Below are 26,418 nucleotides of genomic sequence, written 5' to 3'. Positions count from 1 at the left end.
TATCATTTATAAAGTCCTTTATTGAGATTATAAAAATGTCCTTCTATAATTAAAATAAGTTATATTATTTTAGGATAATTTATTCTTTTTATATAAAAATACACATGTTAAGATTTGAAACCACATCAACTGAATAAGTAAAACATTAACCTTACCACTCAACCAAAGCTTCATTCTAATATATTTTATACGATTTTATTTTATCATCTCTATCAATTGTATATATTGATAATGTTGTTAATTGAATTGTATATGAAAATCAATAAATCTCCAAGGAAATTACATCAAAAGCAACTTGGGTAATTCAATGTTTACAGTAATGATATGATGGTATATGACAAGTAAAATGCATGGTCCAATTAACAACATACACACCATTCAAAATGATAGCATGTCACCATCATAACTCAAACATGATTCAGAATATAGTAAATCAAGAGACATGCATAGATGGCAATGAATATACAAAACCAATATGCATTCAATTCCAAAAACAGAACAATTTATCAAACAATTTGTATGAATAATCAGGCTTCAAAGCAATCAGAACACAAAATGATGCTGCCTCACGCTTCCACTAGTGTCACTTTCCACTGGCAGAACTCATTACATGGCTGATACAGATGCAACAGAGCCACTCGAGAAATGTTCCACGAGTTCGCTGTTTGTCACCTATTCAAACTAATAAATGTATTACTAGCTATCAACTAGAATTAAGGCTCTATGTAGTATCGTTTTTGTCGAACTCAAAAGTTATTTTTCATAGTAAAAGTAATTAAACATGTTATTAATTATTATTAAAAAAATTAATGTAATTTAATATAATTAAAATTTATTGTGCTTCAGTTATCAGATAAAGTATGAATCAAATAAGTATAGATACTTTAATAACTAATTTCTAATTGACGATGAGTTGATTAGAAATTAAGATTAATGTGCAGACGTTATATATTAAAGTAATGATCCTAAATTATACATAATTAATTTTTCAGAAATCCTATTTTCACAAAACATAAAAAAATTTATGTATCAATTTGAAAGATAAAAATCATAAGAATCGAATATTTCAATTATGGTCCTTACCTAAAATACTTTATATAATCATAACATGTATGGGTTAATTTCATAACACCCCTAGCACCAGCATGCAAAGATAAAGGCTTTTTAGCTTACTTTTAATACCATTGTGCCAACGCAAAATTGATCTTGCATTGAAGTCTAATTAAAATATAATTTTGAAATTTCATTTCGTTATTTTTTATTATTATTTAATAATAAAATAAGAATACGGTCAAGGGTTCTATCTTGTTTATGAGAATAAATTATATTTCATGGTCAATCGTTTATTTATTTGGAGAACGCAATTAATTACTATTGTGTCGTCGGTGATAAATACTTTAATTTCTTAAAAGGAATTTAAAAAATGAAATGAGAAATTTTTAACAAATTTTAAAATAATTAGGCTTCAAAACATAAAGTTTACATTATGTTACTTTTCTTATTATTGTAAGAGTTATAGAATAATAATTTTAAGTATAGTTAATATTAGAATAATAAATATGATTTTGAGTGTTTTCTAAAATATATAAAGTAGTTACATATTTTCTTGGAAAACTTTATGAATTTTTGGATTAATAATTTATTTGTTTTCAAGTTTATTTTATTGTTTGTTTATGATTGTTTCTCTCAATAATTTTTAAAATCTAAATTTATATTCTTCGCTTAAGAGTACAATGTAATTCTATACTAAAAAAATATTAATTTTAAGAAGCTTGATTAGACTTTATGACATTGTAGGGAAACTATAGATTCCAATAACATTTGAATCTAGATATTCTAATTTCTGATTATGGCAAATTTAGAGCAGATTAAGAGCGTGATTAGAAGGTTGACAGGAGCAGCGGCCCTTGCTAAAATGTAAAACTCTTCATTTAAGCTCCTTAAAATTTTTAAAATTTTAATTAGTAAGTAAATTTATACTTTTAAATTAAAAATTATAAAAATATAAACTATTAAAATTGTGTTACTAAAATTTTGATTTATTAAACTATTTAATTGTTAAAGTTAATGGTCATCTAGCTATTTTTAGATGTTGTTTTAACCAAGTGGCACATCAGCATTGAGCTAACAAGGAAACCTAACAAGGAAATCCTCGAGCATGATCGCAAGCGTCAGATTGAGCTCAAGCTCGTGATTTTGGAAGATAAACTCGCTGAACAAGGTTACATTGAATCTGAGATCGCTGATAAGCTTGTTGAAGCTAGGAAGGCTCTCGAAGATGCTCAACAAGAGAAAGACGAAGAAAAAGGAGAAGTTATACCAATCCCTACTCGCCAGCAAAAGTAATTTCTTGTCTTTTATTTTGTTTTTAAATTTAGTGATTATGGATTTTTTGGTTGTTTATTTATTGATTAGTTCATGTTACGGAGTTTTTGGTTTTCGGTTACGCAGGCTCACCAAGTGGATTAATAGTTTATTTTTTTTTAAAATTACTTTGATTAATAATGAATGATTTATGTTCTTTTATTATTTATTGATTCATTCATGTTTTGGTGGTAAGGGTTTCGGATACACAGACCCACCAAGTTGCTGCAAGGAAGGAGAAGCAGATGGAGACCTTTAGGGCTGCTCTCGGGGTTGGAGCTTCTGAATCTGGGCTTCCTCCTCTGCCAAATCGTCGAAAGAATATCGATGAGCGTGAACATTCCTTTTTGGATAGAGATCCACCTGTTTCTGCAGCCATGGATGTGGATGATCCTAAGGCAAAAGCAGACAAGGAAAAAGGTTAAGTAGTTGAAGATGAAATTGATGAGTCACGAAACCGGAAAAAGAAAAAGGAGCAAAAGAGGTCCAGGAATCATGACTCGGATACAGATGATACTGATACAGATAGCAGTTTAGAGCATTCGAAGAAAGCTACTCGCAAGAAGAAGAGCCGTAAGGGTTATGATGGTGAAAGTAGTGATTCTGATGACTATGCCGGTGGCAGGAAGCTAAAAATATCAGCGAAGAAGCATGATAGACGCAGACCATCTGATCGGTCGAAGCTTGGTGCTGCTGGTTTGGATGTTGATGATCGACAGGTGACAATTATATTTAATTTGGATCCTAGTTCCAAGCTTAAATTTTGCCATAGCCTTCTGCGTTTCTGGTGAATGTGTCCTGCAGAATGCAATCTAGTGGTGACTATACTAATTTGCGTGAATCTTGATAAACTAGTTAATTAGGTAAAGCATTGCACATCATAATGTGCATTCAGGAAATTTTTTTCACCAAGGACGAGATTCTTATATATTAAAGAATAAATTAGAGGATTGTGATATTTTAATTTTCATCAAAATTGATTGACTGGATAGCTGCTTCCATGTAAGATTTTGACCTGAACTTACTGAAAGCTATGCTGTCATTTAATCACATAGTGTAGATTTATGTTTAATGTTAATACACTGACCTCTTGGTTTTTGGAACTCCCTCATGAATCATTCAAGAAGTAAGATTGAAAATCTGTTATTGTTGTTAAATTAAGGGGCATTTTGCAAAGCTACCAACCGTCCTCATCCCACTTTTCCTTCTCTTTTTCTCCTTCCCTAACAACGTTGGAGCTTAAAAGTTCATTGGAAAAGTTCCAGCAGAACCAACATGTATATGATTGGAAATGTCTATGCTGATCTTAGGTTATAACAGGAAGTACTCTTTTTTACCTGTTTTCTAGCCATTGTGAGGCTATTACTCCCCCCTGCATTTATGACATTGTGGTGAGCTAATTGAGAGCTAATTCAGTGGTCTGATAGATGATTGTGAGTTATTACCGATCTGTATGACGTTTTGTTACCCTGTCATTTGTATTTAAAAATTATTTGATTTCCTTAAATCTTGCAGGCACAACAACGACGTAGACATGACTCTAGCGAGGATGACTCTGAAACTGTTGGTGGGAGGGAAAAGAATAGAGGTGAAGTTCAAAAGCAAAAGTTTGAGGGTAGTGAATCTGATTCTAATGCTGACAGAGCGAGAGGGCGTAAAAAGGAATTGATTAAGGAAGGTCGTCAAGGGCATGACTCCAGTGAGGGTGACTCTGATTCTGATGGTGGGAGGCAAAAGAAGAGAGGTGAAGTTCAAAAACGGAAGATTGAGTCAACTAGGAGCCAGAGGAGAGAGAGGGACATGGGTAGTGAATCTGATTCTGATGCTGACAGAGCAAGAGGTCATAGAAAAGAAATGGTTCATGGGCACAACTCCAGTGAGGACAACTTTGATTCTGATGGTGGGAGGCAAAAGAAGAGAGGTGAAGTTCAAAAAGGAAAGATTGAGTTGACTGGGAGCCAGAGGAGAGAGAGGGACATGGGTAGTGAATCTGATTCTGATACTGACAGAGCGAGAGGTCGTATGAAGGAAATGGTTAAGAAAGGTCGTCGTAGGAATGACTCCGGTGAGGATGACTCTGATTCTGATGTTGATAGGAAAAAGAAGAGAGGTGAAGTTCAGAAAGGGAAGATCGAGTTGACTGGGAGCCAGAGGAGAGGCAGTGATAGTGGCTCGGATTCCGAAGTAGACAGAGCAAGAGATCATAAAAAGGAAATAGTAAAGAAACGTGGTCATAGGTATGATAAAGGAGATGACAGTGATTCTAATACAAGTGATGTAATGGTAGAAAAGGATAGGAGAAGAGGTAGAAGACGTGATTCTGATGATGAAGATTCCAATTCATCATATGGCAGGAAAATTGGCAAGGCTACAGAAGCTAGAGAAAGGGTGGGTAGAAGGGGATCGGGCTCTTTGACAGATGATAGTGATGCAAGTTCTAGTGACTCTGACAGCACCGATGTAAAGCGTCAAACCATTGAAAAGAAGAATGCTGCTGACAAAGACAGAAGAGGACATAGAGGTGATCATGACAGTCATGGTGTTAGAGGTAGTTGTCGGTATCAAGAAGAAAAAGACTCTCCATCTTATGCAGCCAAGAATGATGATAGAAGGGGAAGGACCTTAAATGAGGATGATAGATTAGAGAGATTGCAGAAATCAGAGAGCAATAGAGAAATGATGAAAGGCAAGAGGAAGCTTGATGATGAAAATCATGACGAGCAGCCAGAATTGAAGTCAAGAAGTAGAAACTTAGGAAGTGAATTGGAGCGCAGCAGGGATAATCCAAAGGATGCTAAGCTTGATTCTGAATCAAATGCCAAAGCTTATGGGGAGAATGATGATCAGAATAGGATGAATATTCTAGGTGGGGGAAAGATGACCGGAATAAGGATGAATATTCTAGGTGGGGGATGGGTGACCGGAATAAGGATGAATACTCTAGATGGGGAAAAGATGATCAGAAGAGGGATGAATATTCTAGGTGGGAGAAAGATGAGCTGAAAAGGGATGATTATTCTAGGTCAGTTAGGTCTGGAGGAGAGATTGACTGTAATAATGGTAGACAAGATGGCAGACTTCAAAGTAAGATCACCAAACCAGATAGTGGATCTATGAGAGATGATCAGGATTATGATGACCGGAGAGGTGGACAGAAGCGTGGTAGGGATGAAGAGGAACCTCGAGGGAGAGAACAAGAAAGAGATGAGATTGACCATAAATATAGAAGTCGTGGAAGGGATGAGGAGCACCATGGAAGCTGTAGGCACAGAAAAGGGGAGGAAGATGATCGAGGGAACAAAGGTCATGTGTGGGATGGACAATCGGATCATTCTGAGAAAATGGCATATAATGATACTCGGTCTAGTGACAGAAGATCGGGTAGAGATGACCGACATTGATGTTTGTGGCAGCGGACTGGTGAGTTGTAAAACATGTTATATTTTACTATCTGTTAGTTTTGAGTTGCATTTGCGATGAAAATCTTTGACAAATTCTGTTTCTTAGTATTGTTGACTCAAGTATATTATCTTTTACTTCTCTTGGCAATTTGAATTTTCTTGGTTATACGTTGGTTGCTCCGTTGATGACGAAATAAGGGATTTTCGATTATTATCTCGATACTTGATGTTCAACAAAAAAGTTGTTGATAGGCTATGTTATCCTTTTTTCTTTGTTCACTTATTGATATTAGACATGGGACAATCTTTTTTGGCGCCTTTTGCTTAAAAAGAAGTGCGCTTAAGAACCTAAAGCATGTGCAACGGCTTCCCTAAGGGGTTGGGTGGTTCGACTGATGATTAAGGGCTCTGCTGTAGCTTGCCTTAAGAAAACTTGTGTTGATTCTTTGTTTTCATTTTTGTTTTTGCCTTCCTGATGATGCATATTGGGAGCTGACTTTGTTTTATTTTTCCTTTCTTCTTCATCTGTGAAGGCTGCAAGTATGAAATGGAACCACTTCAAATTGTCTCCAGGCTTTTCGAAGGCAGGTGTCCTTTTTTCTGAATGTTGTGGAAATTGAATGTTCTTTTTGTGCGTGTGTTTTGTTTCCTCATCTTCCTTCTTTCATTTCCGTTGGTACTTGGTAAGGGAGTTTTTCATATTCTGACTAATGAATAAGCCATGTGGATGTTTGGAGGAAGTAGTAGTATTTATAATGGCTTTTTGGTTGCATGTCCAAACTATTTCTTCTTTAATGCCCATTAAGCAAGTAGTGAGACGTAGTTTCTTCTTCCCCTCAGTATGGTCCAAAAGGATTAGCTTGAAGCTTTAAATTGGAAGGTTCTTAGAGGGTCATTCTTGTACCCCTCTCGATATTGTGTTCGGGTATGTGTTGTACACTAACATTTGTTGGTATGATATTTTAGTAAACTATTAATTACAATTTAATCCCTATTTGACTTTTTTTTTGTCAAGAATTACTTTAGAAAACATAATAATCTATCAACAATTATTCATTTTCCATCATCAACATTCAAAAACATCAAGCTATCATCAATGGCAATTCACAAATTCATCAATCAATTCAAAAATTATGGTATGAGCTAGCTAGAACACGAAGCAACGATCTTAAAAATGTAAAAATTATTAAAAACGTAAAAGTTTTAAATTATTAAATCTTAAGTATTTTAATATAACTAAGTTATTATAAACAATGACATTTTTATTATTTGTTTTTACGTTTGTTTTATTATTTATTTTTTGAGTTCATGATTATCTTTCTCAAGAATATCGTTTTCAATGTTTAAACTTACGTTCTTTGTTTAAGAGTGCGATGTATATTATCATTACACCCTACACTTGTTAGTATGGTATACTTAAATAACTAATTGTAATTCTTTACTAAAAATAAATACTAATTTTAAGAAATATATTTAAATTTGAAATATTCGATTTATATTGTTATTTTAACTTACTAAATCCATATATTAATCATATAATCAATAGAGATTTAATTTATTAATAAATAAATTATGAAATTTGATATAAGAAAATTACAAAAATGACATGTATGTCTTTAAATTTTATAATCATTTCTTAATTCTTCATTTCTTACTCTTTAGAAGATTAATGATTATGTAATTAAGTTTGGTAGTCCTCCCCTTTAATTACCAAAACTAACAATCTTTGTGCTTACACAATACTTTAATTTTAATTTTAATTTTTTTTATTAAAGTGATAAGCTTTGGATGCATCAACATCTCAAAATAAGTCACTTTGGCATATACCTTACTTCCTACATTTATATCATACGAGCATCAAAATTCCTTTTTCCATGAATAACCTAATTTGCAAATAAAAGAAAAGAATAATTTTTTACTTTTTTATTTAATTGTCTCTTCTTTCATGAAATTTCGTGTTTTTTTAATTGATATGTTTTCGGATCAATTTCTTTAAATATATCGTATGTTTGATGCATTACTTCTTTTTAACTATGATATAAAAGTAAATATATATATATAGATAAAAACATATTATAAATGAAATAAAATATATAAATTATTAAAAATTTCCAAAAGAAAACATTAATAATTATTAAAATAACAAAAAAATAAAAATTATGAAATCATGAAAAATTATATTAAAATTGTTAATAAAATTTACAAAATAGTTACCAAAACTAACATTCTTTGTGCTTACAGTGAAGCAAAGCACAATACTTTAATTTTTTCTTTTTAAAAGTCTCAAATATGCGACTTTCCTATATACCTTACTTCCTACAATTAACTCTAATTTAATTAATCCATCATATGGAATTAATTCGTAATTTTTTTACAAATAAAAATATATTTATTAAATAAGAATTAAAGTTCATAAATTTTCAATCTACTTTTATAAAAATAAATGTTGATGTTTTCAAGGATTTTAACCTTTGTTTTATAATAGTGAAGTTATTAAAAAAATCGTATGGTGATGGTAATATCTCTTAATTTTTCCTTCCTTATTGATAAGTATGCATAAAATGTATTCGTGGATGAGATTAGTAGAATAACAAGAAAATCAATTAAATCCTTCTCATAATTATTTTTTTTCTTTGAGCCAATTAGATGATTAAATAATCTTAAACCCGTAAAAAATCAAAGTAGTTACCTAGCTTACAAATAAAAGAAAGGAACAATTTTTACTTTAATAAAGAAAGCAAAGTATTATTCTTATAGAAATGCTTTACTTTGTTAGGATCTTTTTTTATAACATATAAATTTTACTTTGTATTTATTATCTTTTCTTTTAAGAATTTTTTTACTTTGTTGAATTGATGTCAAATTCTTTGCGTATATCATACCTTTGATGTATTAAAAATTTTTAATTATGATGTAAAGACTACGGGTAAAGGGTCTTTAAAAGCCTCTAAATTTTTTCAAAAGATAATCAAGTCTTTATATATATATATTTGCATTCAATTAAGCCTTTGAACGTTAAAATTTTGATTTATTAAACCATTTGATTGTTAAAGTTAATAGTCAACTATTAAAAGAGTAACGATAGCTATATTTAGAGGCTATTTGACCACGTGGCACGTCAAGTTTGTGCCATGGAATAGGACATTTGATATTAAAAATCATATAAATATCTACAAATTAAAAACACTATAAATGGAATAAATTATAAAATTATTAAAAATTGAAATTTTTTAATAAATATTAAGAAGACATAAATTTATATATAAATTACAAAAAATAAAAATATTCATGTATTTATGGAATGATTAAGTAATCTTAAACCCACAAATAGTCAAAGTAGTCACCAAATTTATAAATAAAAAAAATTTATACTTTCTTTAAGCCCTTATACTTTTTTTTTTAAATTTGGAAAAGAAGAAGAAGAAATGATGAGTTACAATATTAAATATGAAAGAGAAGATAGTTGGCATCTTTTCTTTTTTATTAAATATGAATTGCAATGCCTTCCACCTTCTTCACCCTCCTTTTCTTTCTTTTCTTCCTACCTCTTTCTACCCTTCTCTTTTTCTCTCTTTCCTTTCTTCATCCTCTGCCTTTCTTTCATTCCTATCATCTCCTTCATCTCTTTCATTTCTCACAACCACACTAATTAATGGAGATGGAGAACGAGAATGAGAATGAGAATCACCACAAGTCGGTCCAACAGATTACCCATCGTTTTCATCGGCGACATCCCTTGGTGCAACAGACTTGGCATCCTTTTCATATGGAGCATCCCTTGGTGTTAGTGGCAGAGCAAAGCAATGAAGGTCTCAAAGCCCACTGCGATGGATGTGGGGAACTGCTTTCAGCTCCATGCTTCACTTGTATTCATTGCAATTATCACCTTCACAAGCAATGTGCAGAGGCACCCCTTTCACTTCCTAATCACCCTCTCCATCCTGAGTGCTCACCCTTTGGTTCTTTACTTAGACAAAGACCATATCCTTTTAGCAGGGTATATGGTTGTGCATTATGCAAGGAAAAACGTAACATGTTTTTTTTATAAATGTGATTGGTGTCATTTTTCCATTGACATCAAATGTGCTCAATTATCTTCTTCATTTAAGTTTAGCCAACTGTCCGAACATGACATCCACCAACATCCATTGACCTTCATAGAAAGTCCCATGGCCATAGATGTACTCAAAAGATTGAACTGCTGCTGGTGTCATGAACCATTGACAGATGATATATATCTTTGTCCTGACTGTCCATCATTCATCATTCACAAGAAATGCCTTGATGAGTTACCCACTAAAATTAATCACCCTTCCCATCACATACACCCTCTGCTTCTTAATTACAGTGACAGTTATAATTCTTGCAACCTATGCCAAAAGGGACATTCTGGAGCCTTTTATGGCTGTTCTCTTTGCCATTTTAACATCAACCTTGAATGTGCTTTGTTGAGGTCCGTTATTGAAGAAAAAAGAAGCCATCAACATCCATTCTCCTTGCTTTGGAGACAAGGTTCATTCATTTGTGATGCATGTGATACCGAGGGAAATTATATTTCTTATATCTATTTGAAATGTTACATTGTAGTCCATAAGAAATGCATTTCGCTCCCACGCATTATCAAATTTTCTCGACATGCTCACTGCATTTTTCACAAATATTTTCTTCAAACACAAGAGCTTACAAAGCAAGATTGCAAGATTTGTTTCAAAGAAGTGAGACTAGAGCGTGGGAGTTACTCTTGTGGGAAGCTAGGTTGCAATTACGTTGTCCATGTGAATTGTGTCTTAGAGGATGGAGACTTGTACGAGGTAATTGAGGATGAAAAGCAATGTGAGGAGCTTTATGAAAAATCTATGCAATCTTCCACCATTCGTGTTATTGAGGTGAATGAAGCTAGGGAAGCTACAAAGATTCAACATTTGAGTCATCAACATTGCTTGGTGTTAGCAGACAAGATGGAGGAGGAAATTGATAGAAAATGTGATGGGTGCATGCTACCTATCTCAAATATTTTCTATTATTGTTCAGAATGCCCCTTTTTTCTTCATAAAACCTGTGCTGAATTGCCAAGAATCAAGCAACATTGGTTTCGTCAAAGCAATGCCACCCTCAATTTCGACAGCTTCAAGAAATGTGACTTTTGCAGTCAATATTCTAGTGGTTTCTTCTATGATATTAACGAAGATTGGGACATGTGCTTAAGGTGTGCTAAAGTTGCTGATATCATTGAATGTGAAGGACACCAACACTTTCTCTTTTTTGATTTCAAATACAGGGGAAAATGCAATGGTTGTGGCGAGACGAATCGGCGTGGTGCATTCAGATGTGGGAAGTGCAGATTTGCTTTGGATTTTGGATGCTTAACATTACCACATTCAGCTCTTCACAAAATTGATGAACACAAGCTAAAGCTTACTTATCATGATGATAAGGAGCAAAGTTATTGTGATATTTGTGAGCAATATAGAGATCCAAGCCTATGGTATTATTCTTGTTCAATCTGTGATACTTCTGCTCATATCGAATGTGTTCTTGGACAATTTCCATTTGTAAATGATGGGATCATAGTGCCTTCTTGTTGTCACAAACATTATTGTAATCTTAAATTTTTTAGGAAGGTCGAGGGCTACCCTGAATGCTCTTATTGTGGTAAGCTTTGCCAAGAAGAAATTCTCAAGTGTGAAGAGTCTACATGCAACTATATTGTCCACTACAAATGCCATTGGAGACACTAAGCCTAAAGCTTTGTGGTAAGTACCCTAAATGATTAAAAAATTATTTTTCAATCATCAATGTTGTTGATTGCTATTATTTCATGATTTTGATTTCATTATCAACATCAGTTCTAATTGTGTTCATGGTTTGTAGATGTGATTTATTAAAATGAAAAGCACCAAAGGATTTATTTGATCAAAGGAGTTCACAAAGGATTTGACATTTCATTCCTACTTCTTTGATGAAAGGATGCTCGAATTTTAAGTGTGATTTGGTTTCATTGTTACTATGTTTAAGATCGATTTGGGTTTGTATGATTTGATTTCAATATTACTTTGGGATTCATCTATGATTTGTTTGGGTTTGTAAGATTTGAATTATTTCTTATTTAAATTATCTTAATTAATTTAATTATTCTCAACAGTATTGATTTATGGGTTTTAGAAGCCACCAATTTGTGGAATGGACTCCCTACTTTTCAGCTTGGGTTGTAATGTAGAGTTGTAATGTTTTGGGATAAATTTATCACTTAATAAAAAACATGAATTCATGATTAGATTGAATTGAAAATTTTTTATATATATTATTTTTTATAAATTTTTAATCATTTATTACAAAAAATAAAAAAATTATATAAAAAGTTTTTTATATATTTTTCATGATTAGACCTTTACAAATTTTGTTCTTTGCATTATAACATCTATCTCGCCATCTAAATTAAATTTTTAATAAAAAACTTAATATTTTTTATTTAGATTTATTTATATAAATTTTTTTGAGTTTTTTTTGTAATAGTAAAATGTATTAAATCTTTCAAAATTGCCGTATAAAAATATTTTTTTTTTATAAAATCTCAAATAAAAGCTATTAAATTTTAATTCTTCGATATCTTTTCAAGTAGTATTTGATTTAATTATCATTTACTCTTTCAACATTTATTGGACAATTTTAAAAAATGATTTTTTATATGAATAATAAAAAATTTAATCTTAATTTGATTATTTATTTTTTAAAAAAATATTTTAAAAAATTATATATAATAATAGAAATCGAGAATGATAGAAAATCAATGAATGCACCCATTTCTAAATTAAATATGAAAAATTTAACGGCAATAATTGTTTCACCTAATTATATGAATTAGAATAATTAAATTGTAAAAAGAACTAGAGCGACCAAAATAGGACAAATTTTATTCTAAAGTGACTATTTTACGTTATTTAGATTTTGATTTACTATTTGTGACGTTTAAAATTGTTTAAAATTGGATCAAATCAATCACCAATTCTTGATTTCATCAAATCTATCATTATAATTCATATATATATATTAAAAGCATGTCAGTAGAAATACATACAATAAAATCATATAGGAATACAATGCCAACTAAAGTTCAAAGGTGTGATTCTTGATCATATCAAGGTTCACTACCAATTATTTTGACATATTCTTATTTCTTATTTCAACCCCACATCCCTGGTTGGATATATATATATAATACAATAAAAATAAATAAATCAATAAATTTTAAGTATGAGAATAAAAACTTGAATAGCAAATAGTTTAAACTGGCAAAAGTAAAATACCATATATTTTGACACTGTTAGTCAAGTTCTCTCATTTTGATCTCTTGTCTAGTCATATCCGACGATCGTAAACTACTCATATTCGAACACTCAGACATGAATATAAGAATACAATCACATAACTTAAGAACATGATGAGCGAAACATATTCATATTCAACATATCAAATATTTGACTCTCACTCCCTAATACAAAGCTACTAACATTTAACATATGATTACACAGAGAGTTGCATGAATACACAAAGATAAGCAAAGATCCCACACGTCTTCAATGAAAAGATACAATAATCCGACGACTCTCTAAATACATAAAAATCTACTTGCTCTCAGAATACAAATGCTTAAAGCTACTAGCTATTCCCTCTAAATCACACCCTTACTAAACTGAGAATATAACCTCACCAAGCACAACTCCATTTGGAAGATAACGATTGTCACCGGTTCCAACATCAAACAGCCCGAATTCTCATGTTGTCAGCTTTCAACTCTGTATGTTAAACAATGCCGAAATTTGACTCGTTCGCCTCTTCCATTCGGCTAAGCTTTTCTCCTACTAGCATCAAACCTCAAAAGCACATTTTTCTACTTATTCTATGTTAACATATTTGTTGTTCAGACAAACTAATTCCAGGATTGAAACTAACCGATTGTTGTAACAGCCCGATTGTTGACCCTAATCGGAACAGTAATTTCGGGACCACACATCCGAGTCTGAAAAATATTTAAATATTTTATTTTGTGTTTATTATGTGTGAATTTGCATGTGTAAAAGTTTCGTGAATTAATTTTATTGTTTGAGTGTTTAATTTGAGAAAAGGGTTTAATCACGTAAAATAAAAATTTCGTGGTTAAATATGAAAGTGCCTAATTGTTGTTGTCTTTATAAGTTGGAGGCCTTATGTTGCAATTTAGCCAATAGTAATAGGTAGTAGGTAGTGGATGGCATCATGATAATATGTGATATATATATTTATAATAAAAGTTAAAATAATAATAATATAATAATATATGTTATAATAAAACAAAACATTTAAAACCCACTTCATCTTTTTCACTGAAAGCAGAAAAGAAAAGAAAAAGTTTGAAAGCTTCAAATATTCGGCCATTTTGAAGCTTAATTCAAGGTTAGTTTTTGTTCGGTTTTTGATAATTTTTACGTTTTTGAGATCGTTGCTTTGAATACTTCAAAACTCATGTCTTAATTTTGTGAATTGTTGATGATTTTGAGAAATGCCATTGATGAATTCTTAAGCTTTGTGATAGTTGATGATGAAATATGAAAGATACGTGAAAGATTAACATGTTTTGTCTTTGAATTTTTGATGAATTTGAGTAATTAGGTTAAATTGTAAAAAATAAAATTTTGAAGGATTAAAATGTGAAATAAATGAAATTTTTGGGCTTGTATGGACACTAGGAATATTAGGTCCTTAAGGAGTGTAGTCAAATTTTGTGTATTTTGTGTTTTGAGCAAAAGGGCTAAATTGTGAAAATGTGAAATATTAGGGGTAAAAATGTAATTTGCCCATTTATGTGTTCTTAGACTAAATTGAATGAAAATATGTTTAAATGAGATTTATTTGAATATGTTTAGATCAAGAAACCAAGAAATCAGATTTAGATCAGGGGAAATCGAAAGTAGTTGTGTAGCCGATCTATTAGTCGACGACATCTGAGGTAAGTTATTAAGCATATATATATTCGTATCGTTTTAAATCAGCTTGGTATTTATGTAATTACGCTGAATTAAATGATATATATATACATGTAGTGATAAAATTATTGAAATAAGATGTACTGAGTTGTTGACTTTCGACACTAAGTGTGCAAGTTTAATTGTAAAGCACTAAGTGTGCGAGTTTAATGGAAAAGCACTAAGTGTGCGAGTTTGATTATTGAGCACTAAGTGTGCGAACTTATTAAATATTTTCAAATAACTATTAGCATTGAGTATTTTGTCTTATTGAGAAATCATGATTAGAAAATGAGTAAATACTTGGAATTCTTGAGTAATAACCATTATGGTTGTATATAAGGTTAAGCTTGGTAGGTATTAAACCTATGTGGTGATTTTATTTGGAATCATATATATATATATAAGATGATTCTTTATATTACATGATGAGGAAATGCATAATGTATTTGGCCTTGTGTTTAAATTTGAAGAAATGTTTATGGTTGTGTAATTATATTGATTTTAGTTAAATCATAGTAATAAGTGAATAATTATCTTATGATATGGTAAACTAAAGGTAAGATGATTTAGTAGTATGGATTTGTTGAATATTATTTGAGATATCGGGTTAAATAGTAGTGTTTATTTGCTTATAACTTACTAAGCTAAATTAGCTTACAATGTGTTGGATAATTGTTTTGATGTATAGATTTTGGTGAACGCTACGTGATACGGGGTTGCGCGCGGACCAAGATCGAGTTGCCAAGTCACGAGAAACTCCTACGAAAACCCTAAACAATTAGATCTGAAACGAAACAGAAAAATTAAAAGATTAGAACTTTGAATTTCCAGATCTGAAATAAAATCCCCAAATCAGCAAAGAATCAAATTGAGAATAGAAATAAGTGTTAGGGTTCTTGAAACCCTCAAGGAGATTGTGATTCTGCCCAATTGAACACCAAGATAGTTTTTCCCAAATTTCGACAATCTAATTTCACCCAAAAAGAGTATGGAAAAACCCTAGAAATTGGGGATTTTTGGGCTGATTCCTTAAGATAGAAAAAGGCTGAAAACACAATAAGAACAGAAAATAGATTAGATAATGATTCAGCACAAATAGAAATAAAGAAAGAATTGACAGTAAGAAATTAAAAGATAAGTCCTGAGAAGCCTTGAAATCTCGAAAGATCTCACAACTCCCTTCAAACGGCTCTAATCTCCCCTCCAAAGAATATCAATGGCAAGAAGAAGGTTGAAGATGGCTCCCACAATCAAAAAGATTGTTAAAACAACTTCTAAAGAAAACTCAAGAGAAAATCCTTGAAGAACTCAAAGAGAATTTTCACTCAAATCAAATCTGAAATTTTTAATGTAATTGTAATGTAATGTAGGGTGGTTGGCCAAGCCATATAAATAGGCCTTTCAAATGTTTTCCTAATTTAATTAGAACACTAAAACTAAAACTAAAAAAAACTCCTAATTATTTTAATATGGAAATTCGGCCAAGGGTCTTTTATTTGGGACTCTTGGATAAACATTTAAACTAAGTAAAATAAATAAATAAATAAAAATAAAACTTTACAACTTGGGCCACTTTAACAATTTGGCCTGATTTTCAACTAAGTATGGGTGGATTTCTTGATTGGGCTTGGAATCTTCTTATTGGGCCTTGCCCTCAAGAATTTGGGCTTTTGTGACTCGTATCATTCCCCCCTTCCTCAAAAAGATTCGTCCTCGAATCTGAAAAATCAAATGAACTCGACTTTCCTCTATCGAACGGGAGTAATGGCAATTGAGTCCACTGAAAAGAATAGCCATGAAATAGTAAATAGCAACACAAACAAGCTTGTAGTCCAATTATATGCATAATAGAACAGGTATAACGCAAGTGAATGGACAGATTCAGATTACCATGCAAACAATCTAATTTACTCACCACTGCCTCGTCAAATATTTGAAACAAAGATGGACATGTTTTAAGGCATTCAGTCGTCTCACATTGTTCCCACAAACCATGAATAAATTGCGAGTAATAAATCAAATGGTAAACATAATCGTCACAAGTAGGTATTTGAAAAGATTCACATGGTTCACAGAGTTGCATAATCATACCATGCATTAATCGACGGTCTATAGATTCACTCACACATGCATTATCAAAAACAAGAATCTTTTTATCAACCATCAAAACAGATAGATCATCAATAAATAAAATAGGACAGTCAAGCACGTTTCGATCTAAGTGTTCATCAACATGATCTTTATCACTATTCGAGGAGTACAAAAGTGTTTCAAAGGTTTCAAGCATCTTACCTCGATAAGCAGAAGAATAAGGGTCGATTTTACCTTTTTCATTTAAAACAAACCTTCGCTCATCGGGGGCATAGTGTAGTCGAATCTCCGTTGTTGAGTTAACCTTTGTCAAATGGAACTCAAACTTCATGTACAACCACATAAACTGTTTAAGGCACGAATATAAATTGAAAACAAATTTGGAAAATTTCGTTACCTTATTCTCCAAAACAGATTTGGACGAATTCGAGGATTTTACACAAGGTAAATCAAGAGAATAACAAATCACGCTTCTTTTCGTAATGACTTTATCAACCACAATCGAAGAGTAACAATTAATCGGATCAAAATGAGGGGATCTTTTAAGAACTAAGTCACCAAAAGTTTTATCAATAATTTTCAAATCTGCACTGGACTCGGTTTCTAAAATTTCCTTACCTCGCTTACCTTCGGGATCATGTAGTGTGATTTCATCTTTGCCTAAGTTGATCGTATGAAAGCGTCTTTCATTTGAGAGGTATTGAAGTTGAAAGTTATCTTTCGATCTTTCAAGAACCTGAAAAGTAGCAACACAAGAAAAATTCATATCTTGGTTAGTGGAAACATTCCTCACTAGCCTTTCCTCGTCTTTTTCTTTTGTTTCTTTTTCTAACTCATTTTCTCTTCTTTCTTCAACTTCTTTTTCAAATTTCTTTTCTGTTTCACATTCCTTTTCACTCTCAATCTCTTTTTGCTCTTTTTCATTCTTTTTTCTTTTTCCTCACTTGTTTTAACAGAATTTCTCAGTTTGATTTGGTCCTCATGGACTTGTTCCGGAGTGAGCGGCACTAAGGTAAGTTTCTTTCCTTGATGCTTGAAGGAATACCTATTGGTACGACCATCGTGAGTGACTTTTCGATCCAGTTGCCATGGTTCTCCTAGCAATAAATGGCAGGCTTGAATAGGTACTACGTCGCACACGACTTCGTCTTGATATTTACCGATAGAAAAGGCGATGCGCACTTGTTGAGTGACCTTAAATTGGCTTTCGTTGCTAAGCCCTTGTAGTTGATAAGGTCGTGGATGCTTGGTAGTGGTTAAGCAAAGCTTTTCCACCATCGTCGTGCTGGCTACGTTCGAGCAACTTTCACCATCAATAATAACTCTACAAAGCTTACCTTGTACATGGCAGCGAGTATGAAAGAGATGTTCTCGTTGCTGCTCGCTCTTTGGTTTTGCCAAAGAGGGTTGTCCATGATCATGAAGATCATAATCAGTTCTAGGGACACGCCGAGGAGCGCGCCTATGAGCAGGAGGCTGGTTATCCACATCGTCTTTAATTTGATCTCGATATTGAGGCTCTTGATTCAACCGCACCTCATTGATAGTAGCAGTCAACGCTCGAAGTGCAACAGCCTGTTCGTCCAACTGTTGTTGGAATTTTTTAAATATGTCACTAGTATTATCACCTGTAGACATTTTTTTTTAAAACCTGCAAAACACTCAACACTCAAAAATAAAAGTTATCAAACCTCACCGTTAATCACTCAAAAAGAAAAAATCAAATTCTCAATGAGGTCGAATTCAATCTTGTGAGTTCTTTATCAGAGTTTATATCAACCAATTAGAGAGTGTGAACCAAACTACCAAAGAATCCTAATTTGCACTAGGATGCCAAAAACTGACGAGACACCAATTGATTCTTGTTGCACCGAGGAAGAAGTTGTGCACACGTTTAAATCCTACTAACACAAGAAACAAGAAGGTGTTAGATAACGTAAAGGAAGAATAAAGGGAAACAAATGAAAACCTACAGCTAAGAATCAATAAAAATTGCTGAAAACAGAAAACCCGAAAAACTGCGGAGTAACTTGACAACTTCGTTCGAGGTGTTCCCGATCTCCAAAAATTACGAAATTAAATCTGGAGTGTCCTTATATATTGAATTTTTTATCTGGAAATTTTGGGCACCAAATTCAACCCGCTAAATCTTTTTTTAAATTTTTATTGAATTTCATATTTTTTGATTTTTTTGACTTTTTTGACTGATTTTTTTGCGGGAATAATTTTTTTATATTCAATCACAGTGCCAAAAACATGTATGTAAAATTTCAGATCAATCGGACAACGTTTACCCACTCAAATGAATTTTTTTGAACAATTTTTCTGGGTAAAACTGCCGTTTATGCTTTAAAAAATAGAGATCAGTTTAGAAATCAACCAAGAACACCCAAAACGCCCAAAATCTGATACCAAATGATACGGGGTTGCGCGCGGACCAAGATCGAGTTGCCAAGTCACGAGAAACTCCTACGAAAACCCTAAACAATTAGATCTGAAACGAAACAGAAAAATTAAAAGATTAGAACTTTGAATTTCCAGATCTGAAATAAAATCCCCAAATCAGCAAAGAATCAAATTGAGAATAGAAATAAGTGTTAGGGTTCTTGAAACCCTCAAGGAGATTGTGATTCTGCCCAATTGAACACCAAGATAGTTTTTCCCAAATTTCGACAATCTAATTTCACCCAAAAAGAGTATGGAAAAACCCTAGAAATTGGGGATTTTTGGGCTGATTCCTTAAGATAGAAAAAGGCTGAAAACACAATAAGAACAGAAAATAGATTAGATAATGATTCAGCACAAATAGAAATAAAGAAAGAATTGACAGTAAGAAATTAAAAGATAAGTCCTAAGAAGCCTTGAAATCTCGAAAGATCTCACAACTCCCTTCAAACGGCTCTAATCTCCCCTCCAAAGAATATCAATGGCAAGAAGAAGGTTGAAGATGGCTCCCACAATCAAAAAGATTGTTAAAACAACTTCTAAAGAAAACTCAAGAGAAAATCCTTGAAGAACTCAAAGAGAATTTTCACTCAAATCAAATCTGAAATTTTTAATGTAATTGTAATGTAATGTAGGGTGGTTGGCCAAGCCATATAAATAGGCCTTTCAAATGTTTTCCTAATTTAATTAGAACACTAAAACTAAAACTAAAAAAAAACTCCTAATTATTTTAATATGGAAATTCGGCCAAGGGTCTTTTATTTGGGACTCTTGGATAAACATTTAAACTAAGTAAAATAAATAAATAAATAAAAATAAAACTTTACAACTTGGGCCACTTTAACAATTTGGCCTGATTTTCAACTAAGTATAGGTGGATTTCTTGATTGGGCTTGGAATCTTCTTATTGGGCCTTGCCCTCAAGAATTTGGGCTTTTGTGACTCGTATCACTACGTGTTCGGGGATCGTCAGCTAAGCTCATCACACTATCGATATTTTCTTTTGGTACTTCGCTAAATCGTTTTCAAATATATGGCATGTATAGCATAGTTAAAATATTGATTTTTGGAACCAATGTGTATATGTATTGAAAAGTCATGCAAAAAAAAAAATGGCTTATCTCTTTTGGTTTGAATTCGGTATTAATGCATATGCTTTAATGGTCTAAAATGTGGTATATGTTCATGTTATTTTTATGCTTAAATGCTGCACAATTTCTTGTATATATATGCTGCTCAATTTGTTGTATATTTGCTGCCAATTTGTTGTATATAAGCTGTCCAATTTTTTATGTAAAAATGCTGCTCAATTTGTTGTATATTTGCTGCCAATTTGTTTTATATAAGCTGTCCAATTTTTGGTGTAAAAATGCTACTCAATTTTTGGTGTAAAAATGCTGCTTAATTTGTTGTATATTTGCTGCCAATTTGTTTTATATAAGCTGTCCAATTTTTGGTGTAAAAATGCTGCTCAATTTGTTGTGTAATTGCTGTCCAATTTGTTGTGTATAAGCTGTCCAATTTTGGTGCAAAAATGCTGCTCAATTTGTTGTATATTTGCTGCCAATTTGTTGTATATAAGCTGTCCAAATTTTTGGTGTAAAAATGCTGCTCAATTTGTTGTGTAATTGCTGTCCAATTTGTTGTGTATAAGCTGTCTAATTTTGGTGCAAAAATGCTGCTCAATATGTTGTATATATGCTGCCTAAATTGTTGTATATATGCTGTCCAAATTTTGGTGTGAAATTGCTGTTTAGTTTGGTATAAAAATGCTGTCCATATTGACATATAAGGGCTGTCGAAGATAGGGTAGATTACCTATGTTGTAATATGTAGTATAGTTAGTAAATTGAAATGAAATATGTGTACAAATAAATGTTTGGATATATGCTTGATTTATGATATATAATCATATATGTTTGGAAATGTTTTAAGAATTTGAATGATATTAAATTTTGATTAGGTAAATGATAATGATATGGTTAGTATATAAAATTTGATTAATGATGCAAGTTGATTTTAATTGGTTATTTGATTAAATATATATATGGAATGAGATTTTCGTGGTTGAGTTGGTATAATTTATAAAAAAAAATTGAGTTGGATTTTTGGTCGGTAATGCCTCGTAACTCAAATCCGGCGACGGACACGAGTCGGGGTGTTACAATTGTAGTTTCTAAAGAAACCAAGTCCTCAGTCTTCCCCTTCCCCTCTTCTTGACAGGATACGAAGGAGCCGGTTTTTGCCCTCGATTAACATGTGTACCCATTGGTGACACATTTTGGCCATTGGAAGTTTCAACTGTAAATGGCTGAACCGGGGCAGGAGTTTGGATTGATATCTGTATGGGCCCAATTTTACCCTGGCCTTAACCACAAAACACAAAATAATAAACAAAATTAAAACAAAATCCATAGCCCAAATAAAAACACAACAGAGGCCCAAAATGGCACAACCCTAGCCCAATTCAGCATCACAACCAGCAGCCTCAGTGCGCCGTACATCTCCTCGTGCCTTCGCAGCGCACTCGACGCCCGAAGCACGACCGGTTTTGCACCAAAATGGTCTGGGTTATCCTTCCAACACCCGTTGACCTTGCCCAAAACCTACAAACATGACAAAATGATAGAAGAAAACAGGGACAAAAGAACAGTAGAATACAGTAAAAAAGAAAAACAACGTAATCGGCTATAAAAGCCGAACCTAATGTAATTCAAAAGGAGGTTTTTTTCTCCCTCTAGAATATTTGGTGAACAAGAAAACAGAAATCAAAAAAAGGTTTAGATTTACCCATTTATACTCCTTTTTAATCTATTTTTATTTTTTTTGTGTTCATTATTTACATGCAAAAGCAGAAATGAAAAGAAAAGGGAATAATTGGACAAAAGTAGATCTAAAAATCTAAGAAAAAGGGCTCATTCCAATTCTTTTTCCATTCGTTTTTTTATTTTCCTTTTTATTTTCTTTTTACTTGTTCCAGTACTCTTTTAACAAAAAGGAAATTAAAAAAGGAAAGAGGAAAATACCTGACCGCTTCGACGAGCTGGTGCCGGATCCCACCTTGGCCGTCACCGGAGTCGGGCAGAAAAGAGGTGGTTCATCCTTTTTCCTTTTTTGGTCTCGCGGTCGAGAAGGCTTAGCCTTCAGGGACGCCGCGGTAGGGAGGCCGAAAGGCTGTTCTCACGCAACTCCGGCCACTGGCCATGGAGGCGGCGATGATGGCATAGGTTCAAGTAACCGAAATGAGGGAGGGGAAGGGATCCTTTTCTTTTTCTTATTTTTGCGGTCAAATGAAACTAGGTTTTGGGGAGGGGTTAAAATTTCATTAAACGGCGCCGTTTTGAGGCCCCTGACCCGCGCGGTGACCCGACCTAGGGGAGGATCCGCGTGTTTTCTTCAAATGGAATATTTGCGCAATCAGTCCTTCTGATTTTATAGCGCTTTCATGGAAGTTTTCTGCATATTTACGATTTGGCCACAAAATTTTGTTTTTGGTTCATTTTAATCCACATCTAAGCGCAGCGTTTTGGGGATTCGGGATATTTCCATTTTGGTCCCCCTCTTTCGGCGCGCTACATAATTTGGTCCCTTTTTGTTTTTTTATTTCGATTCCGCCCCATATTTTAGACTTTACTTCGATTTAGCCCCCTTTTTAACATTTTCATCATTTTTTTATTATTTTAATGTATTATCATTTATTATTACTATTATTTATAATATTATTATTTATATTATTTTTACTTATCATACTATTATTATATGACAGTTTTGATATACATACATGTATAATATTGTTATTATTATTTCCTTTTTAGACTTATTTAATATATATAAATACCTCTTTATATGTGTATCTATATAACCCTTTTTTTACGAATATATGTATACATATTTATATGTTTTATATGGTTTCTTTTATATATGTATGTATGCCCCCTTTTTTTACGTATTAAAATATGTATATTATATATTATCTTATTTTATTTTTATAATGCACATATTTTTTTATCTACATACATATATTTTATGTTTCGTAATATTTATGCATACCTTTCTTATAATAGATATTTACTCTAACCTTTGTAAATACATATACATATGCACACATATTTTAATTTATGTTCATATATATCTCTTTACATTTAATTGTATTTACTATTTATTTATTTCATTTTCTTTATCATTTTGAATGAATGTTTTAATTTATTTGTTTATATACATTGTTATTTTATATGATTGTAAGCATGACTTTTATTTTATATTGTCGCTATTACTCGTATCATTTTTATACTTTTGTGTGTATTATGATTTTACCACGCATAACAACAATGTAATTCGCTTTCACATTTTACTACGATTTTCGTGTTTTATATTACTCGATATAACAAGATTTGTTTTAAAAATAATAATATTTCGTGTTAGATTCGAAAGGATCGTACTCTAACTTATTGGGTATCGATTCTCATAATAAATCTAAATACACGGATTTTTTCGAACTCAAGTTTTTAAAACGATCTCGGGAATTAAGAAAAGATCATGTCCTAACTTACTGGGCATGATTCATTTTCTAAACCCGAGATAATAAAATAATCTTTTAAATAAGTAAAATTTTGGCATTCATTCGCATATCGGGAATTTGAGACATTGTGTCCTAACTTACTGGATACGATTCTATTCCTCAATTAACGTGAAATATGCCCCTTTACTCAAACATTTTCAACATTTTAATACAAGGATCGTATTTTTAAAATTCTTCAAATTTCAATTTTCGACATTAAGACATTAACTAATCAACTAGGTACCAATTTTGGGCGTTACGAGGGTGCTAATCCTTCCTCGTACGTAACCGACTCCCGAACCTATTTTTTTTCTAAGTTTCGTGGACCAAAATCGTTGCTTTAATAAAATCAAACCGTTTATTAAAAACAACCACTTTTCGAGGTGATCCAATCACACCTTATAAAAAAGGATTGGTGGCGACTCCCATTCATTTTTCAAAACCCAAGTCGACCCCGTTTTCATCCGAAAAATGGTGTCAACAATATCGTTTTGGTTAGGGTTAGAATTTGGGTTTGATCCACTAAATGGAAAAAATGGGGAAAACCCAGACGGGAAAGGGCCATTAGGAGGCACACAAACAAACGGAGGACCCTCGAACGGCTTCGGGAATATAGGAACCAAGGTACGCACTGGTTTTACATCCAAAAATTCAGATTTATTGATTGAATTTGGATGAACGGTGTTTCCACCCATCACTTCTTCCATTTCAAACGAAAATCAAGTCTTCCAACCACAAAATTTATGCACTAACCCTAAAGCCCCAATGTAAACCAAAATTACAGCAATATTAGTCCCTTGAACCTTTTTCTTCAAAACCATGAAAAACCTATATAAGTGTCCTCCATCTTGACTTGTTTATGCACTAAACAAAGCTCCTATGTGAACCAAAATTACACAAAGATCAGCACTTTGAACCCAAAATTCTTTCCCCTTTTTTTTCTCTTCAAAACCAGTAGAAACCCACTTCAGTTCTTCACCTGTTTATGAAATAAACCACAAAAATTACAGAAAGATAATCCCTTTGAACCACAATTTTCCCCTATTCTCGTCAAAACCAAGAAATACCCACTTCATTTTGAGTGTGCTCATGTTTCAGTCTGAGTCGCTTGTAGAACACGTGATCTCCCTTTTGTGAACACCTTGAGCCTTGAGCGAACATCTTAAGTATATGTGAACTGGGGCCACAATCCTCGCTCGATTCGTGCAAGTTGGATAATTTAAATGAATATAAATACCAAACTTTATTATATACAATGTAGACTTGTAATGTTTTTGGATAAATTTATCATTCAATAAAAAACATGAATGTGGTAGGGAGTTGACTACATTCTGTAATCAATTGTCTATCATTTTAGAGAATACTAATGATAAGATGAGTAACTACTGTTGTGACGCTCATGATATTAATAAATATGGTTTTGACTTAAGTATTTTCTTAGAAATTTTGAAATGAATTTTTGGACTATTTTAAAACTTAAATATTTTAAATAATTAAATTATTATTATAAATAATGATAATTTTTTTAATTATTTTTAAGTTCTTTTTTATTATGCATGTTCTAAATTTTTATATATATTATTCTTTTATAAATTTTTAATCATTTATTTAATCAAACCAAATAAATTGGTTGGATTGACTGAATCAAGAATTGGTGATTTGATCGGTTGGACTATTAGTCCGGTAAACACATTCAGCTCTTCACAAAATTGACGAACACAAGCTAAAGCTTACTTATCATGATGATAAGGAGCAAAGTTATTGTGATATTTGTGAGCAATATAGAGATCCAAGCCTTTGGTATTATTCTTGTTCAATCTGTGATACTTCTGCTCGTCCCAAATGTGTTCTTGGACAATTTCCATTTCTCAAGGATGGGAGCATGGTGCCTTATTATTGTTTCAATCATAATCTTGATCTTAAATTTTTTTAGGAAGGTCGAAGGCTTCCCTGAATGCTCTCTTTGTGGAAAGTTTTGCCAAGAAGAAATTCTCAAGTGTGAAAAGTCTACATGCAGCTATATTTTCCACTGCAATTGTCGTAGGGGTGACTAAGCCTAAAGCTTTGTGGTAAGTACTCTAAATGATTAAAAAATTATTTTTCAATCATCAATGTTGTTGATTGCTATTATTTCATGATTTTGTTTTCATTATCAACATCAGTTCTAATTGCGTTCATAGTTGTAGATGTACTTTATTCAAATGAAAAGCACCAAAAGATTTATTTGATCAAAGGAGTTCACAAAGGATTTGGCATTTCATTCCTACTTCTTTGATGAAAGGATGCTTGAATTCTAAGTGTGATTTGGTTTCATTGTTACTTTGTTATGATTTGATTTCAATATTACTTTGGGATTCATCTATGATTTATTTGGGTTTGTAAGATTTGAATTATTTCTTATTTAAATTATCTTAATTAATTTAATTATTCTCAACCGTATTGATTTATGGGTTTTAGAAGCCACCAATTTCTGGAATGGACTTCCTACTTTTCAGCTTGGGTTGTAATGTAGAGTTGTAATGTTTTGGGATAAATTTATCACTTAATAAAAAACATG

The 26,418-nt window shown here is 32.2% G+C and overlaps 3 protein-coding genes and 1 long non-coding RNA gene across 6 annotated transcripts; 3 read left to right on the top strand and 1 right to left on the bottom strand.

The window, feature by feature from the left end:
- Window positions 1–1,849: 1,849 nt before the first annotated feature.
- On the top strand, window positions 1,850–4,112 carry LOC107923427 (serine/arginine repetitive matrix protein 2). The gene is made up of 6 exons (XM_041095621.1): window positions 1,850–1,917; window positions 2,118–2,342; window positions 2,561–2,784; window positions 2,890–3,083; window positions 3,880–4,063; window positions 4,105–4,112. Exons 1-6 carry the CDS (start codon window positions 1,850–1,852, stop codon window positions 4,110–4,112), a joined length of 903 nt encoding a protein of 300 aa, XP_040951555.1.
- On the top strand, window positions 2,078–6,748 carry LOC107924223 (CAX-interacting protein 4). Its single transcript, XM_041096086.1, has 4 exons — window positions 2,078–2,342; window positions 2,561–3,083; window positions 3,880–5,784; window positions 6,299–6,748. Exon 3 carries the CDS (start codon window positions 4,165–4,167, stop codon window positions 5,365–5,367), a length of 1,203 nt encoding a protein of 400 aa, XP_040952020.1. The 5' UTR covers window positions 2,078–2,342; window positions 2,561–3,083; window positions 3,880–4,164; the 3' UTR covers window positions 5,368–5,784; window positions 6,299–6,748.
- Window positions 6,749–9,195: 2,447 nt separating this feature from the next.
- Window positions 9,196–26,076, top strand: LOC107903378 (uncharacterized). Of its 3 annotated transcripts, none has more exons than XM_016829394.2 (3): window positions 9,196–11,250; window positions 11,383–11,518; window positions 11,637–11,964. In XM_016829394.2, exons 1-2 carry the CDS (start codon window positions 9,569–9,571, stop codon window positions 11,501–11,503), a joined length of 1,803 nt encoding a protein of 600 aa, XP_016684883.2. In that variant the 5' UTR covers window positions 9,196–9,568; the 3' UTR covers window positions 11,504–11,518; window positions 11,637–11,964. The 3 variants fall into 3 exon arrangements, with proteins under 3 accessions (XP_016684883.2, XP_040952019.1, XP_040952018.1); XM_041096085.1 differs by lacking the exons at window positions 11,383–11,518; window positions 11,637–11,964 and adding an exon at window positions 25,612–26,076 and having other exon boundaries at window positions 9,277–10,971; window positions 11,044–11,200; XM_041096084.1 differs by lacking the exons at window positions 11,383–11,518; window positions 11,637–11,964 and adding an exon at window positions 25,612–26,065 and having other exon boundaries at window positions 9,277–11,200.
- LOC107903376 (uncharacterized) lies at window positions 21,385–22,693 on the bottom strand. The gene is made up of 2 exons (XR_001685787.2): window positions 22,330–22,693; window positions 21,385–21,909 (listed from the first exon to the last, which is right to left on the bottom strand). It is a non-coding gene; the product is annotated as an uncharacterized lncRNA (long non-coding RNA).
- Window positions 26,077–26,418: the final 342 nt, after the last annotated feature.

This window comes from Gossypium hirsutum, chromosome D06 (assembly GCF_007990345.1).
Source record: "Gossypium hirsutum isolate 1008001.06 chromosome D06, Gossypium_hirsutum_v2.1, whole genome shotgun sequence".
NCBI lineage: Eukaryota > Viridiplantae > Streptophyta > Magnoliopsida > Malvales > Malvaceae > Gossypium > Gossypium hirsutum.
This window is presented reverse-complemented; position numbering and strand designations above follow the sequence as displayed.